General features: G+C 41.2%; 1 protein-coding gene across 1 annotated transcript in view; it reads right to left on the reverse strand.

Moving 5' to 3' along the window:
- The window catches only part of jmy (junction mediating and regulatory protein, p53 cofactor), an 85012-nt gene extending 80669 nt beyond the window's left edge, over positions 1 to 4343 (reverse strand). Inside the window, exon 1 of the mRNA XM_052020676.1 lies at positions 2976 to 4343. Coding sequence (XP_051876636.1) covers positions 2976 to 3806 — 831 coding nt within the window. The 5' untranslated portion in view covers positions 3807 to 4343. The remainder of the gene's footprint in view (positions 1 to 2975) is intronic.
- Between the last annotated feature and the right edge of the window lie 10565 nt (positions 4344 to 14908).

The raw sequence follows: 14908 nt of genomic DNA on the forward strand, positions 1-14908 counted from the left end.
AAGTAGTAGATTTCTGAATGTTAAAGGAAACAAGGAATATGGGGATAGTGCAGGAAAATAGTGCTGAGATTGAAGATCAGGTATGATTTACGTGAATGTCGTCTGAGCAGGCTTAAAGGGTTGGATGACTTATTGCTGCCCCTAATTATGTTGGTATTGGTTTATAATTGTCACTTGTACCGAGGTACAGTGAAAAGCTTGTTTTACAAACCGATCGTACAGGTCAATTCATTATACAGTGCAGTTACATTGAGTTAGTACAGAGTGCATTGAAGTAGTACAGGTAAAAACAATAACAGTACAGAGTAAAGTGTCACAGCTACAGGGGAAGTGCAGTGCAATAAGGTGCAAGGTCACAACAAGGTAGATCATGAGGTCAGAGTCCATCTCATTGTATAAGGGAACCCTTCAATAGACTTATCACTGTGGGGTAGAAGCTGTCCTTAAGTCTGGTGGTACGTGCCCTCAGGCTCCTGTATCTTCTACCCGACGGAAGAGGAGAGAAGAGAGAGTGTCCCAGGTGGGTGGGGTCTTTGATTATGCTGGCTGCTACACCAAGACAACGAGAGGTAAAGACAGAGTCCAAGGAGGGTAGGCTGGTGTCCGTGATGCGCTGGGCTGTGTCCACAACTCTCTGCAGCTTCTTGCGGTCCTGGGCGGAGCAGTTGCCGTACCAAGCCGTGATACATCCAGATAGGATGCTTTCTATGGTGCATCGGTCAAAGTTGGTGAGGGTCAAAGGGGACAAACCAAATTTCTTTAGCCTCCTAAGGAAGTAGAGGCGCTGGTGAGCTTTTTTGGCCATGGCATCTACATGATTTGACCAGGACAGGCTGTTGCTATGTTCATCTAAAAATGGTATCTTTGATGGTGTGGAATGTAATACTACATTGGTGTTCATTCATTACATAAGGCAATATTGATATTAGGTGTGTCAGCATAATATCAATGTAATAAAATATAAAACTCAAGAAACTGGTGATAAGTGGCAACAGCTAGTTTCTCATGCTTTAATTCCCATTTTGAAGTTGATTTTAACTAAAGTTAATTTTATTCTACGGATGCTACGAGTACCATAATTATCCTAGCTAATCTCTCTCCCTCAATGTTGCAAGAAAAATCTGGTCAATATCACAATGCTCCTTTTAGGACCTGACTATGTACAACATAGATACTGTAATTCCTACACTACAGTAGCACTATTTTCATCTGCTGTAAAACATTTGGGGTGTCCCACAAGGGAGAAGAATGCTGCTGTTCAATTGCAAATCATTCTTTATATTTAATTCTAAATTTACTTCTATTAATGAAAGTATTGAAAACGAAATGCTACATATATTTTCAAAAATTTCCAGTTTTTTTAAATCCCAATCAATTTTTGTTATTTTGTTAGCTTATGATACCGAATTGGGAGGTTGTTACCAGCCCATGTGGCAGCCAAGCTCAGTTCATAGTACTTTTGGAAGTCAGAAGAGTGCTGTTTCAATTCCAACTCGTGTCTTGAGCATGAAGTTCTACGCCGATGCACATAATATCAATGTTGCCTTGTGTAATGAATGAATACCAATGCAGTACCATGTTCTACACCAAAGATGCCATTTTTAGATGAACACAGCAAAATAATTAGGGGCAGCCTCATCCAACCCTTTAAACCTGCTCAGACGACATTCACATAAATTATGGCTGGTTTTCAACCTCAGACTAATTTCCCGCACTATCCCATATTCCTTGTTTCCTTTAACATTCAGAAATCTATACATCTATCTCTGTTCGGAATAAACCCAATGAACTCTACTCAGGCCTCCAAGTAGAGTATTTCGAAGATTCAGCACCTAAATGTTGCAACTGGGAACAAGATGCAATTAACTCTCAAAATTCTCAACAGCGTTTCTTCTCAGTTGGTAGATAGGAGTTTGAAGATGAATACAAGCCAATTCTACTAATGGAATAAATATAGCAAATATAAAAGGTGAATCAATGGACATACCAACCCACATTTATTCAACCGCTAATCGCTGGGCATAGAGATTAAAACAGCCTTGGTTAGGAAATGACTCAGACTGCATGGCAATTAGAACACGATTTCTTAAAATTGGTATTTATTAAGTTATATATATATCATTGTTTATATATTACAAATATAAACTTTGACCTAAATCCAAACAGCACAAACTAATAACTATTAAATTAACACAATGGGACAGTGAAATGATTTAGTTTGTAAAGTATTGAGATGCAAATTTCACGATGTGAGATTCCTTGATTTTTGAAGGGTCTTCTAAAACATTAACTCAAACAGACGCTACCTATCTTGCTGAGTGTTTGCAGCATTTTCTGGTTTTATATTACCTGATTTTTGATTTCCCTGCAAGAAAAATTAAAACCCAAATTTCACAGATGGCAAGAACTGCTGGTTTTACTTGTCAATACCAGCCTCAGGCTATTCTATGATGATATAGCTGGTGTTTGCACAAGTGCTCAACTTCCCAAGACGGTAGATCACAATTCCTTCTTCATAAGTCAACGGATGGTGAGGAGAAAAAGTCTGAATTAAAAGAAATGTAAACATTCAAGTGCCCATGTTGTGCTTGACTGTCCAGTACTTTGGTTTAAGTATAATGAAGGATTAATTTGGGCCTCTATGAATAGGATTAAGAATGTATTGTTAATTAGGTATTGTCAAGTAAATCAATTTGTTAAATGCAAGTTCCCCTGCCACTTTATTAGTTTTTCTGAGGCCAGCTTTCACTACCGAGTATAAGCAATTGGAAAAATCCAAACCCATCATGAAAAATAGCAGGTTGTTTCTGACCCAATCTTGTACAAAAAAGGAAAGGATATCCATTAGTGCTATTCCATTTCAGTGTCATTATTAAACCAGCCATTAAAGTGGGCACGATGAAATTGATAACGGATAACTTGTGTCATTACAAGAAAGCTAATTTTTGTCATATAAAAATATCAAGTTGCCTCACCTCCTGTAATCGTTTCTTCGCTCTCTGCAGTACCTCTTCATATCCTTTTTGCCTCAGCTCACTCAAACTTTCATAATACTCATCTGGGTTATCATTTTCAGTAAACAAGAGATGAGAGAGGATTTTCCATCCACAAATATCCAGAGCATGGCCAAGGTAAACTTGAAGCTGTAAGCAAAGCACATCCATTTCTTCATCAATCACTTCAGAGGCTCCAAACAGCACTGACCACATCCCTGAAGGCTCTTCAGGAAATACTGGTAAACAAGGCTCCAACTCTGAATTTACAGCACAAAGTTGTTGATGGATAGACCTCAAATCCTGGAAGGAGAACAGTCCAGCCCAACTGCTGTCATCTGGGGCCACACTATATTTATCTTGGTCCTGGACTCTATCGTCCACTTTATCAGAAACTTGATTAAGGGTAGAATCTATCACTTTGCCATCCTCCAAATTAATCTCAGCAGCCCCTAGACTCTTGGCCCCAGTTTCTCCTGGAGATGAACTCTTGCTACTGGTCCCTCCTCGGGCTGGCCTCCTGACCCCAACCCCCTTTCGAGCTGGACTCTTGATCCCAGCAGACCCTCGAACTGGACTCCTGACCAAAACATCTTGTGGCATCTGGGTCTCATCTTCCCCTCTTGAACAGTAGTCCCTGGCCCCAATTTTCTTCCTCTGCACCGTCCTGTTATGACACGTTATGGCAAACTTTCCTTCCACTTCATTCCAAGCCACAATGAAAACAAACTTGTGTTTTTCCTTCTCGTCGAAAGCGTTGGGTCGAACGGCCACCCAGTCGGACTCCAAGTTGTCCTCCACGGCGAACGACATCGTTTATTCCCTCCGAGGCTCGAAAATAAGGCAATAAAATCCACATCCGTTAGAAGTTTGGAGCTGGACCAGCCATCTTGGTCGAAACGCTTCCACCTCCTCCTCCTCCCTCCGCCAGCAGCCGAGAGTGCCCCAGCATCCAGATCCGCGGTGGGCGGCTGCGGCACTGTCCGTGCGCCACCGGCGCCGCGGCTCTCACACGACGGTAGCCCTTTGCTGCTTGTTGTTGCTGTTGTTGTTGTCGTCGTTCTCCAGAAAGATCTCCGAGACAATGCGGACTCTCCGCATCACGTGTCAGCATCTGTTTACAAGCCGACGCGCCAGCGCTCGGCTCCGTGTGCCCTGAAACGCCCCTCTCCTCCCTCGACCCCTCTGTGACGACGATACCGGAGCTCGGAGCTCAGTGGACGGCCGGACCCCAGCCCGTGACTCGCTCGGGCGCTACGGCCGCAACGTCGGACATCGGCGCGGCCCCACTCCACACGTCCCCGCCGCCGGCCACAATGTTGTTCTCCTCAGATGCTTGCTGACGTAAGCGCGCAAGCGATGACGTGTCGCCGTGGCTCCAATGAGGGGGAAGGGAACGGGGGGGGGGGGGGAATGATGGGGGGGGGGGGGAATGATGGGGGGAGGGGGAGGAGGTGTTGGGTGAAGGTGTCTTCATACCAGTCGGAGCGGGGCAGCGGCGGGTGACAATGCGCAACACTGCTGTGGGATGGGACGGGGGACTTGCTTTGGAAGGGTTGACCAATGCATCTGTCTGTGTAACATGAACAAGCCAAAAGGAGTGGATCCCGATCCAATGAGGGAATGCCAGGTCGCGAAAACAAAATGCCCCCGAAATGATTCATTTATTCAACTTGCGGAAGTTCTTTTTAAATTTTAAAACTTAATCCTCTGGAGCCTCCTGATTTGCAGGGGTATTTTAATTGGAACAGATTTAGTTTCCTGGCGTTTCATCTATTTTTGTCCTTATCGTCTGATCGCAGCGAGCCAGTCAGAAGATTAGTTATCTACGCGTGGGAGGTTTAAATGTATTACTTGGAAGTGGAATAAACTTCACATCTTCAGATCCCTCCATTGAGTGTATGTTTTCTTTTAAATTGGATTTCTTAACATATATGTGAAGCTGGAATTCTTAATATATATGCAAAGCTGGATTTCTTTATATATATATATATATATATATGTATGTGTGTGTGTATATATATATATGTATGTGTGTGTGTGTGTATATATATATATGTATGTGTGTGTGTGTGTATATATATATATATATGTATGTATGTGTGTGTGTGTGTATATATATATATATATATATATATATATATACACACACACACACACACATAGATATGGTTGTCTTCCCACAGTGATTACGTCTGGTTACAGTGATTGCTTTCGGTAGCGTGACCCCCGGGGTTCTCGGGACTGTGGACCGGGTGTGTGGCCAGTGTTGTGCGGGAGAGGGAAGAGGGGGTTGGGAACATGTGATCTGAGCCTAGGGTGGGGTGCGGTGCGGTAGGTGGATGTAGAGAAGGTGGGTCAGGTGTGCGGCAGGTGCGGGAACTTGGGCGTCCTGAGCCAAGAGTCGGGAACATGGGTGGGTTTGCAACTGGGGTCGGGAACGGGGGCCCGGTGTGCGGCCGGTTTCAGGAGCTGGTGACCCGATGAGAAGCTAGGAGGGGAGCAGTGGGCCAGGCTGCCTGCACCCGTGTGTGAGCGAACGAACGATCGAGGGTCTCCTTGTCGGGTGGGTGCTAACCTTTATGTTTGAGCATTAAGAGCCACGCAGGAGCCCTTGGTCGCTTATGCCACTGTGAAGTCCATTCGATAGCTGGTGTACAACGGCATCCCCACGTTAAAATAAATCAGAAACGGGCAACTTCCACTCTACAATATGAAATTCAGGACGTGGAATATCAAGATCCTCACGGATAATCCAAAAAGCGAGAGAGCTGAATACAGCTCTGCATTCATAGTTCAGGCACTCAGATGTTTTGACATCAACGTTGTTGCACTGAGTGAGACAAGTCGGGCAGGAGACGGCCAGTTGTAAAGTACACTTTATGACCCTCCATAAGACCCTTCAGTAGACCAGTCACTTTATGACTGGTCTACTGGGTACGAGTAATCCAGTTATGTGGAGGGTCATAAAGTGTTCTACTGATATGCTTCTGATAACTGGACTACCTACACCTGGCATCTCAAAGCACTGGAAAAATACCACCAATGCTGTATCCACCAATCCTCCAACTCCACTGGAAGGATAAGCAAACCAATGTCTCCCAGGTCAGCACCACCAGCGTTGAGGTCCTAGCTACTCTCAGTCAGATACAATGGGCAAGCCAGGTCGTTTGCATGTGTGACATCAGACTCCTGTAATAGACAGTCTATTCCAAGCTCTGTCTTGGAAGGTGATTACTAGGTGGACAGAGAAAAAGCTTCAAGAAAGTTCTTAAAACTTCCATGAAGAAGTGTAACATTCCCACTGACTCCTGGGTACCTCTGGCCGATGAACACACAGTGGAGAAGCAGCATTGGTGATGGGATTGATAACCTGGAGTTCATGTATTGGGACCACACAGAAGGCCCGCGTAAGTGATGGAAGGAGTGCACACTTCACGAACCGCTCACCTTCTGCCCCATCCATGGAAGAGTTGCAATTCCCACATTAGTCTCATTATCCACCTCAATACCCACTAAACTGGAGCAAAAACTAGTAATTCTTGATCCCAAAGGACAGACTAAGAAAAAGAGGAAACAGATGTGATGGAGATGGGTTTTATATTTGAAGTTTAAAAAATTACCAAAAAAATGTACTTTTGAATCTCACAATAATCATGGCCCTCAATTGCAGTTGTATAAAGTGGTTTCCTCTAAATTAAAGTAAGCTCTGTGCATGAATTACAAAATTATAGAAAGGTTATAGCACAAGGAATCCTCGTTAGGTCTACATAAGGCAATCCAGCTTGTTCCATTCCCCTGTCCTCTCCCCATAATCCTGGAGATGATTTTCCTTTTTTAAGCACTTAACCCCACATTCTATCTATGACCATTTGCTTGCTAATTTCCAGTGTTCTGTTGATTTTCACAAAATTATTTTTGAACACCCTTGAGCTGGCTGTGCTTTCTAACCATTAGCAATTTGGAAAAACATTGACTTCAAACTCTTGCTGAAAATTGTTACATTTCTGATTTATTGTTCTATTTTCAATAAAAAGACATGCACAATGTGTACATTTGCTGGATCTGAAATATATACATCTCAGCATATCAGGGCCCAAACATATGACAAGTTGTATTCATGAAGTGAGTGGCAAAATGCACAGCAAACAAGTAGGTTTAGATATTAGGTGCCATCACACTGTTTACCTTAGTGTAATGAAATCCAAGTGGAGAGTTAAGTGACAAAATAGAAGCTGAAACATTTTCTTAACATTGTGCCAGAAATTAGATCTGGAAGGTCCCATCGCACTTAAAACTCACACAGATAACATTTTAATGTTCCTGATGGCATCACTTTCCATTTTGCAGTGTTTAAGACCTAAGCAGGACATAATAAAAAAATAACTTAAAAATACTGGACCTGACGTTTGAAAGTCAGTAATAGTGCAAGTTATATAATTAAATTTGGTAAATTGGTTTATTATTGTCACATGTACTGAGGAACAGTGAAAAACTTGTCTTGCATACCGTCCATACAGATCAATTCATTACATCAGTGCATTGAGATAGTACAAGGTAAAACAATAACAGAGTGCAGAATAAGGGTGTTACAGTACAGAGAAAGTGCAGTGCAGGTAGACAGTAAGGTGCAAGGTCACAACGAGGTAGATAGTGAGGTCAAGAGTCCACCTTATTGTAGAGGAGATGAGGCCTGAGCAGATCGGCCATGGCCATATTGAACAGTGGGGCAAGTTTGAGGGGTCAAGTGGCCTACTCCTCCTTCTATTGTCTTATGTGTGGGCTAACAGCAATGATGAACAACAACAATTTGACTCCATTGGAAAAATCAAAAAAGATACAGATGCTGGAAATATGAAATAAAAATAGAAAATTCTGGAAGCTCTCAGCAGATCAGGCAGTGTTTGTGGAAAGAGAAAGTTAAGGAATGCTTTTCATTGAAGACTTTATCAGAATGGGGAAAGTGAGAAAACAAATTAGATTTAAGTTGCAAAAAGAGTGGAAGGATGGCTAGACCTAAAACAAATCACTCTGACAGGGTGAGGCCACAGCTGTGAAACACAGATCAGAGCTGTTACTGAAATCTGAAACCAAAGAATGCTGGATAAAAAAAACCTCTATCTGTTTCCCCATTTTATCCACGATCATACATCGCTCTCAGCACTTTTTGCAATGTTTGTTTTGAAATATGGCTACCTACAGAGCTATTCACAACTTCTGTAGACTGCTGTTCAAAACTCTACAAGCACACATCTCAACCACAAGATCCTCTGTTATCACTTCTGTCATAGTGGAAGATCTGCAAGACCTCATAATGCTCAGATGTTGGAGATTGAATGAATTTTCCCTTTCACAACATTGAAGAAATGGATATTGACACAGGCATTGCAGCATTGAAGGACCATGAGTAACAAGAACTCCAAATAATAAGAGTTTTCAGGCAAATTCATTCATGTCTAGATCACTCCAAAGAGTAATGAATGCCAAAAGGCTCACAAATATGTGATCTCCAGCATAAAGGCTTGCAGACTCAAACACAGGCAGGAATGCTCACTTTGCATTGAAAATGTTACAAAAATGCTTCCCTTCCCCTGGATCAGCTGCCACAGACCTCTGCTATTTTTCACAATTTTCTGCTAGTTACAAGATTAGAGAGATTTCAGATACACTCAACTCTTGCAGGAACAATTATATTTTTAATGCTGGCAGAATGCAGATGGTATATGTGAGCATGGCTGGATTCCCAAATATACAGGACCTCATAAGCTACAATTATATGCTGCTCAAGGTATCATTAACAAACTTGAACACTTCCACTCCTTCAATGTCCACCAACTAATCAATCACAAAAAGGACTTTGTAATAGTCAATGTCACCTTCAAGTTACTTCTTCATTCTCTATCAGTCTAATCTACCACCTCTACCTGAGTAGGAGAATCATCTTCGTGACAAGGATTATCCTCTCCTGCTAAGGCTCTTCACACCAATAATGAATTCCAGAGAAAGAAACGCAAGAGACTGCAGATACTGGAATCTGGAGCAACACAGAAAGCCCTGGAGGAATTCAGCAGTTCAGGCAGCATCTATGGATGGAAAAGGACAGTCCACGTTTCAGGTCAAAATTCTGCTTTTGATATCTCAGAAGACATCTCAGAAAAGTCTGAGCAGAGCACTTTGCCAGCACACACCAGTCTCAGAGGTGGATAATGGAAGCAGGCATTGGAAGAGCAACACCTTGTAGAGCTATGAGGCAGCAGTTTCTGGACCACCACTTCCCTCAGCCAATAGTGAAATCAAAGCAGAATGTTGCCAATTATCCCCTCCCCCACCCCTTTCACCCCCTCAAAATTAGAATGGGGAATAGTTTATGTTTGCCAAACTTTGATTGAACTAGTTTTCAAAAGCCCTGGGCATCCATCTTCTTGTCCACATGTAACAGAATCTGGTAAATATAGTACTGTTTTAATTAATAACTATCTTTGGTCAGTATGGTATTTGCAGACTCTTCATCATTGCTGCTTGCAAAAGCAAGTAAGAGGCAGAGCTATCTATGGGATATCCTTTACCTACAGAGCTTTTCAGCAATCTCCACATTGTAATGTTTCCAACTCAAGCTATCCTCACTTAGTACATTCTCAAATAAAAGCTGTGTACGGTACAATAATGTATCAGGAGTCATACCAGAAAGTGCAGTTAGTTCATAAATGTATACTTACATGTAAATGAAATACTCTGCTAACTGTCTAAAAAAAAAGTAATAAACCTATACAAACCATGGACTATTTACATGCATACCATTATACAGTCAGTTAAATATCTATATTTACATTTAATTATTTAGTTATAAATTTAACTAACTATAAATTTACTCAATCACTTGACCTCTTTTTTTTCATTGAATACTTCACTGCAACTTGCACTCCAAACTATTCACTGCAGACTACCAACAGGCATGAGGTACAGAAGCCTGAAGTCCCACACCACCAGGTTCAGGAACAGCTACTTTCCTACGCCCATCAGGCTCTTGAACTGCCTGCACAATCCTAACCCTACCTCAGCAATGGAACATTTATTTATTTTTGTAATTTATAGACTTTTATGTCTTTGCACTGTACTGCTGCTGCAAAGCAACAAATTTCACGTCATATGTCAGTGATAATAAATCTCATTCTGATTCTGATTCTGAACACTATGGACCACCTCTTGCACTACCATGGACTTGTCTCTATTTGTATCCTTTTTTTAACACTAAGGTCATGTTTTTGCAGTCTTTTTATTCTTTCTCTCTTCAATTCCTTGTATAATTTATGTATAGTTTATATTTTGTGTGTTGTCTGAACCTACATGCTGCAAGCAGGTTTTTCATTGTACCTGTACTTGTGCACATGACAATAAACTTGACTTGATTACTCATGTCAGTGGATCATTTCTTATATGGGTTTCATATATATTGCATCACATTGCTGCTTCAACATAATTGTCTTGTTAATTGTGAATACATTGTATTACATATTCCTGACCATATTGTTCTTGGTGCCATCTGTACATGCCAAACAGTTTACAAAACTTAACACAGGCTAATAAATATTATTATCTTCAATAGTTTTTATATGCATACATTGCATTCAGTACATTACTGGATTTGTGAATTCAGTTGCAGTAAATTCTACTTTGTTTGCCTCGTTATGCATCTTCTTTCACTCCATCTAGCAGTGACACTCCCTGAGGACACTGGATACTTCCTCATTCCTGCAGTCACTTCTGAGGCTACAAATTCACCTCCGAGGCTGTCATTTACTGTTTTCAGTCTCTCTTGCCAGTTACACAGTATTGGGCTGATATCAGTCAGTCTGTACCTAGTATAACATCCCTTTCAGGGAATGTAGAGATTTTCAACATTCTCCACATTGCAATGCAGTCCTCTCTTAATGTTTCCCACTCAAACTATCCTTACTTTAAGTGCGGACAAAATCTTGCAGACATTGAACTCACACAAAGTACAAAACTTGCACAGTCTTTTCCCTCTTACCTTGCTCTGGGCTTTTTACTGGCACAGTTGTGGTTCTGTAACTCTCACGAACCAGTTCTCTCATACTGTTCGAACAGATTACAAAACCTTCCTCTGAACTATTTGCCACAGAAGTGTCTCAAAAGTCCCATTGCTCTGAGAAGGCCATATCATTGTCCTATTGATGACTTTGACTCAGGCTACTCGCATTTCCCTTTGGGATGTCTCATCTTAGTCAATTTTTTTTTGACCAGACAGTTACTCAGCCTTGCAGACTTGTTTCTTAATCTTATAGCCTCCACAGGCACTTTTGTACTGAAGACCTCTTGCCCTAGTATTTCATTGTCACACTGATGCAATGTCTGTCTCACATGCTGATCCACAGCAAAGTGGACAGATGCCCAGTCCTAACTGGCAGATACCCAGACAAACAGCCCTGCTAATCCATAGCTCTCTTGTGGGTTGAAGGTTGAAGCCCCAATCCAGAGAAATGACACAAAATCTAGACTGATGCTCCAATGTTCTATTGTTTGAGCATAGTACTATTAGAGGCTCTGTCTTCTGGATAAGATATTAAACTGAGTGTGTGTCTGCCTCTTAGTCAGATATAAAGATCCTAAGGAATTATTTCAAAGAAAACAGGGGAGTTCTAAAATAGAATACCTAAAACTGGTTATTGGTGAGCTCTTGCTATATACGAATTGGCTGCTGTGTTTCCATCTTTACAACAATGATGTCACTTCAAGAACATTTCATTGCCCGTAACTGTTGCGAAGAACTCGATATAAATGACTGAACCAATCAAAAATATTCATTAATAAGGCAATATGGAATAAATTTGTGCTATATTGGCACTCAAGCAGGAAGATTAAAATAGGTTGTTACTGGGAATTTAATAATACTGTAAATAATGATGTGATATACAGTAACTTAAAAAGATGTTATAGGATGTGTTATAGGATGTGATGACTTCAGTGTTACACAGTGATACTCTGCTGAGGAGCCCTACTTATTCAAATATCAAGGGGTTGCAAAGGTTGGAGCCAGATTTCCTCATGCAATAATACCTATTCTCTCACTTCCTAGTAATATCTCCTTTTTATAGTGACAAATATTGTTCTCTAGTCGATTTAACCAGAATCATAACAAGCATACTTTCACATGACTACATGCATTAGTGGAATGATAGGAAAGTTATGTCCTTCAATATACCTGGGTTCCATTCTCTCCAACCCACCCTTCAACTATGTACTGGTTTGTGTCAGTGTGTCTTCAAGAAGCTTCAAGAAATCCAATCACACTTCGACTGCATGTACAACAAATAGATCATCACCAGCCTGCCCTTGTTTTCAATTTTATTCATATGAGTCTTTACTCTCAGACCGAGGTTACAATTTAGCTAACTTGCTGATGTCAGCAGACTGTTGCTATAGTGATGGTAACATTTTTGTGTCAAATCAAGCAAACAACATGATAATTATTGCTTTGCTACTAGGAAGCAAATGCCAAACAGAACTATGTGAGGAATGTTCAAAGCTTCAAAGAAAAATAGACGCTGCTGAAAGAAAATAGATTTCAATAACTTCCTCTTCAAAAAAAATCACGATACTTCGTAGATATACAACAATGTTTTAGGCCAAATGAACAAAGCTCAATGATCTTTTTTCTCAGTGAATGTAGATAAAACAGAGTTTTTGACTTGTTCTGTACATTTACCTGGACCTTGTGGAATAAGTGATTCTGTCTTCCCTTTGCTCATTAAATGTTTCTGAATTTACCTTCAAAAAGAATGCACTTTCAATTGGGCACTTATATTTCAATCACAAAGGGATTTAATTGTTGCAGCTATGATTAACCAATGATATTGGCAGTTTTATGCACTTGTCCCAAGCCCTTGTCACTGATTCCATTTCCCTTCACAAGCCATTCTTTCAAAATATTCACAGTCTCAGGGTCCTATTTAGCACACATTTAGATCACAAGGTTCTGATCTCATCCTCTCCTCTCCATTGTACTACAGATAATCATTTAATATTTACACTGTCTTCAAATCTCTCCATATTAATTTCTGTCCTCTTACTCAGTCTCCACCAGCTATATATTCCCGTGCACAACTCCCAAGCCATCACTATATGTGAGGAGCACTGTAACACACTTTACTATCAATAAATTGCCATCTTCTTTCTGGAAACTCACCTTACTGGTTAAGCAATGAGAATAGATTTTATATCTATTGACCATATTGCTACCAAACTGCAATTTCATTCCTGGCATGTGAACCATTGACAAATTCAATATTTGTTATCCATTCCTCATGGATCTAATTGAGGGGATTTCTAAACCATGATCAGAGGCCAGATCAGCAGACTAAATCCATCAGCCTAGAAATTGTTCAGCATCATGCTCATTTACCAGATATGCTACCTAAAATGCCAGTCAGGAGCACATGAACACTTGGAATTGCATTGCATTGTACTGGGTAAGGCCAAACAAGAGATACCCTTCACCTATACCAAAACTAGGCATTAGGCCCTTTTCATATGGTAGTCGTCAATTGTCAGCATTTTCCTACATTCTAATCTTCCTGTCTCTTTACTCTGGCTTTGTTCCCTAACTCCAGCTTTAGGCCTTACTGAAGCACTTGACCAGCTTCTACTCTCTGTATTACAAAATGGTTTGAATTACATTTACTTATCTTTTTCACAAATTTATCTTTTCTTTTTCCTTTCATGCATGAATCCAAATTAACCCTGGAAATGAATTCTACTACCCTCTGTTCTAAGTCTCACATATTTTGTATCTATGGCCCAACTTTTCTTGATCATTTAACTACTGCAAACAATATTCTTCTCTCCATCCTGAATTATTCTTTCTTAATTTTGAAGACATGTTAAAATACTTCATGATACACACTGCACCAATGATAAAAATCCTATTTTTCCTTGCATCAGCGGTGAAATTCACCACTCCATTTAATGTGCCAACACAGTCTTTGGTCAAATGAGGAAATGAGTGTTTGAAGATTAAGACTTGGCATAAAACTTATGGTCTACCGGACTGCAGGAACCCTTGTCCTCCTCTATGATTCTGAGACTTGGGATACCTACACAGGCACATGAAGCCACGAGAAAAATACAACCATCACTGCCTCCACAAAATTCCTCAAATTCACTGGAAGGACAAGCAAACCAAAGTCAGCATCACTCTCCCAGGCCAACATCCCCCATGCTGAGGTCTAATTACACGCAGTCAACTATGAAGGGCAGGGCATGTTGTTCACATGACTGACACCAGACTGCTAAAACAGATAGTCTACTTTGCCCTCTGTCATGGGGAGAGATTATCAGGTAAATAGGGGGCAAGATTCAAGGGTGTACTCAGAGTGTCCTTGAGGAAATGTAACAGCCCAACTGATTCCTGGGAGTCTTTGGCCCCCATGATTTTTTAAAAGATATTTATTTATTAGTCACATGTACATCAAAACACACAGTGAAATACGTCTTTTTGCATTGCTAAGATTGTGCTGGGGGCAGCCTGCAAGTGTCGCCACTCTTCTGGCGCCAACAGAGCATGCCCACAGCTCCTAACCTGTACGTCTTTGGAATGTGGGAGGAACCCGGAGCGCCCGGAGGAAACCCATACAGACACAGAGAGAACGTATAAACTCCTTACAGGCAGCAGCGGGAATTGAACCCAGGTTGCTGGCGCTGTAATGGCATTATGCTAACCGCTATGCTACCGTGCCGCTTCATTGTGGAGAAGGAGTATTCAGGGTGACATTGAGAATCTGGAGGCCATGTATTAGGAACACACGGAGCCCTGCACAAGTGGCAGGAGGTGCACAACACCACACAAACAACCGACCTACCCATTCTGTTGGCCACAGTCTGCAGAAGAGTCCCCTACA

Source organism: Pristis pectinata, chromosome 7 (assembly GCF_009764475.1).
Source record: "Pristis pectinata isolate sPriPec2 chromosome 7, sPriPec2.1.pri, whole genome shotgun sequence".
In the NCBI taxonomy this organism is placed as follows: domain Eukaryota; kingdom Metazoa; phylum Chordata; class Chondrichthyes; order Rhinopristiformes; family Pristidae; genus Pristis; species Pristis pectinata.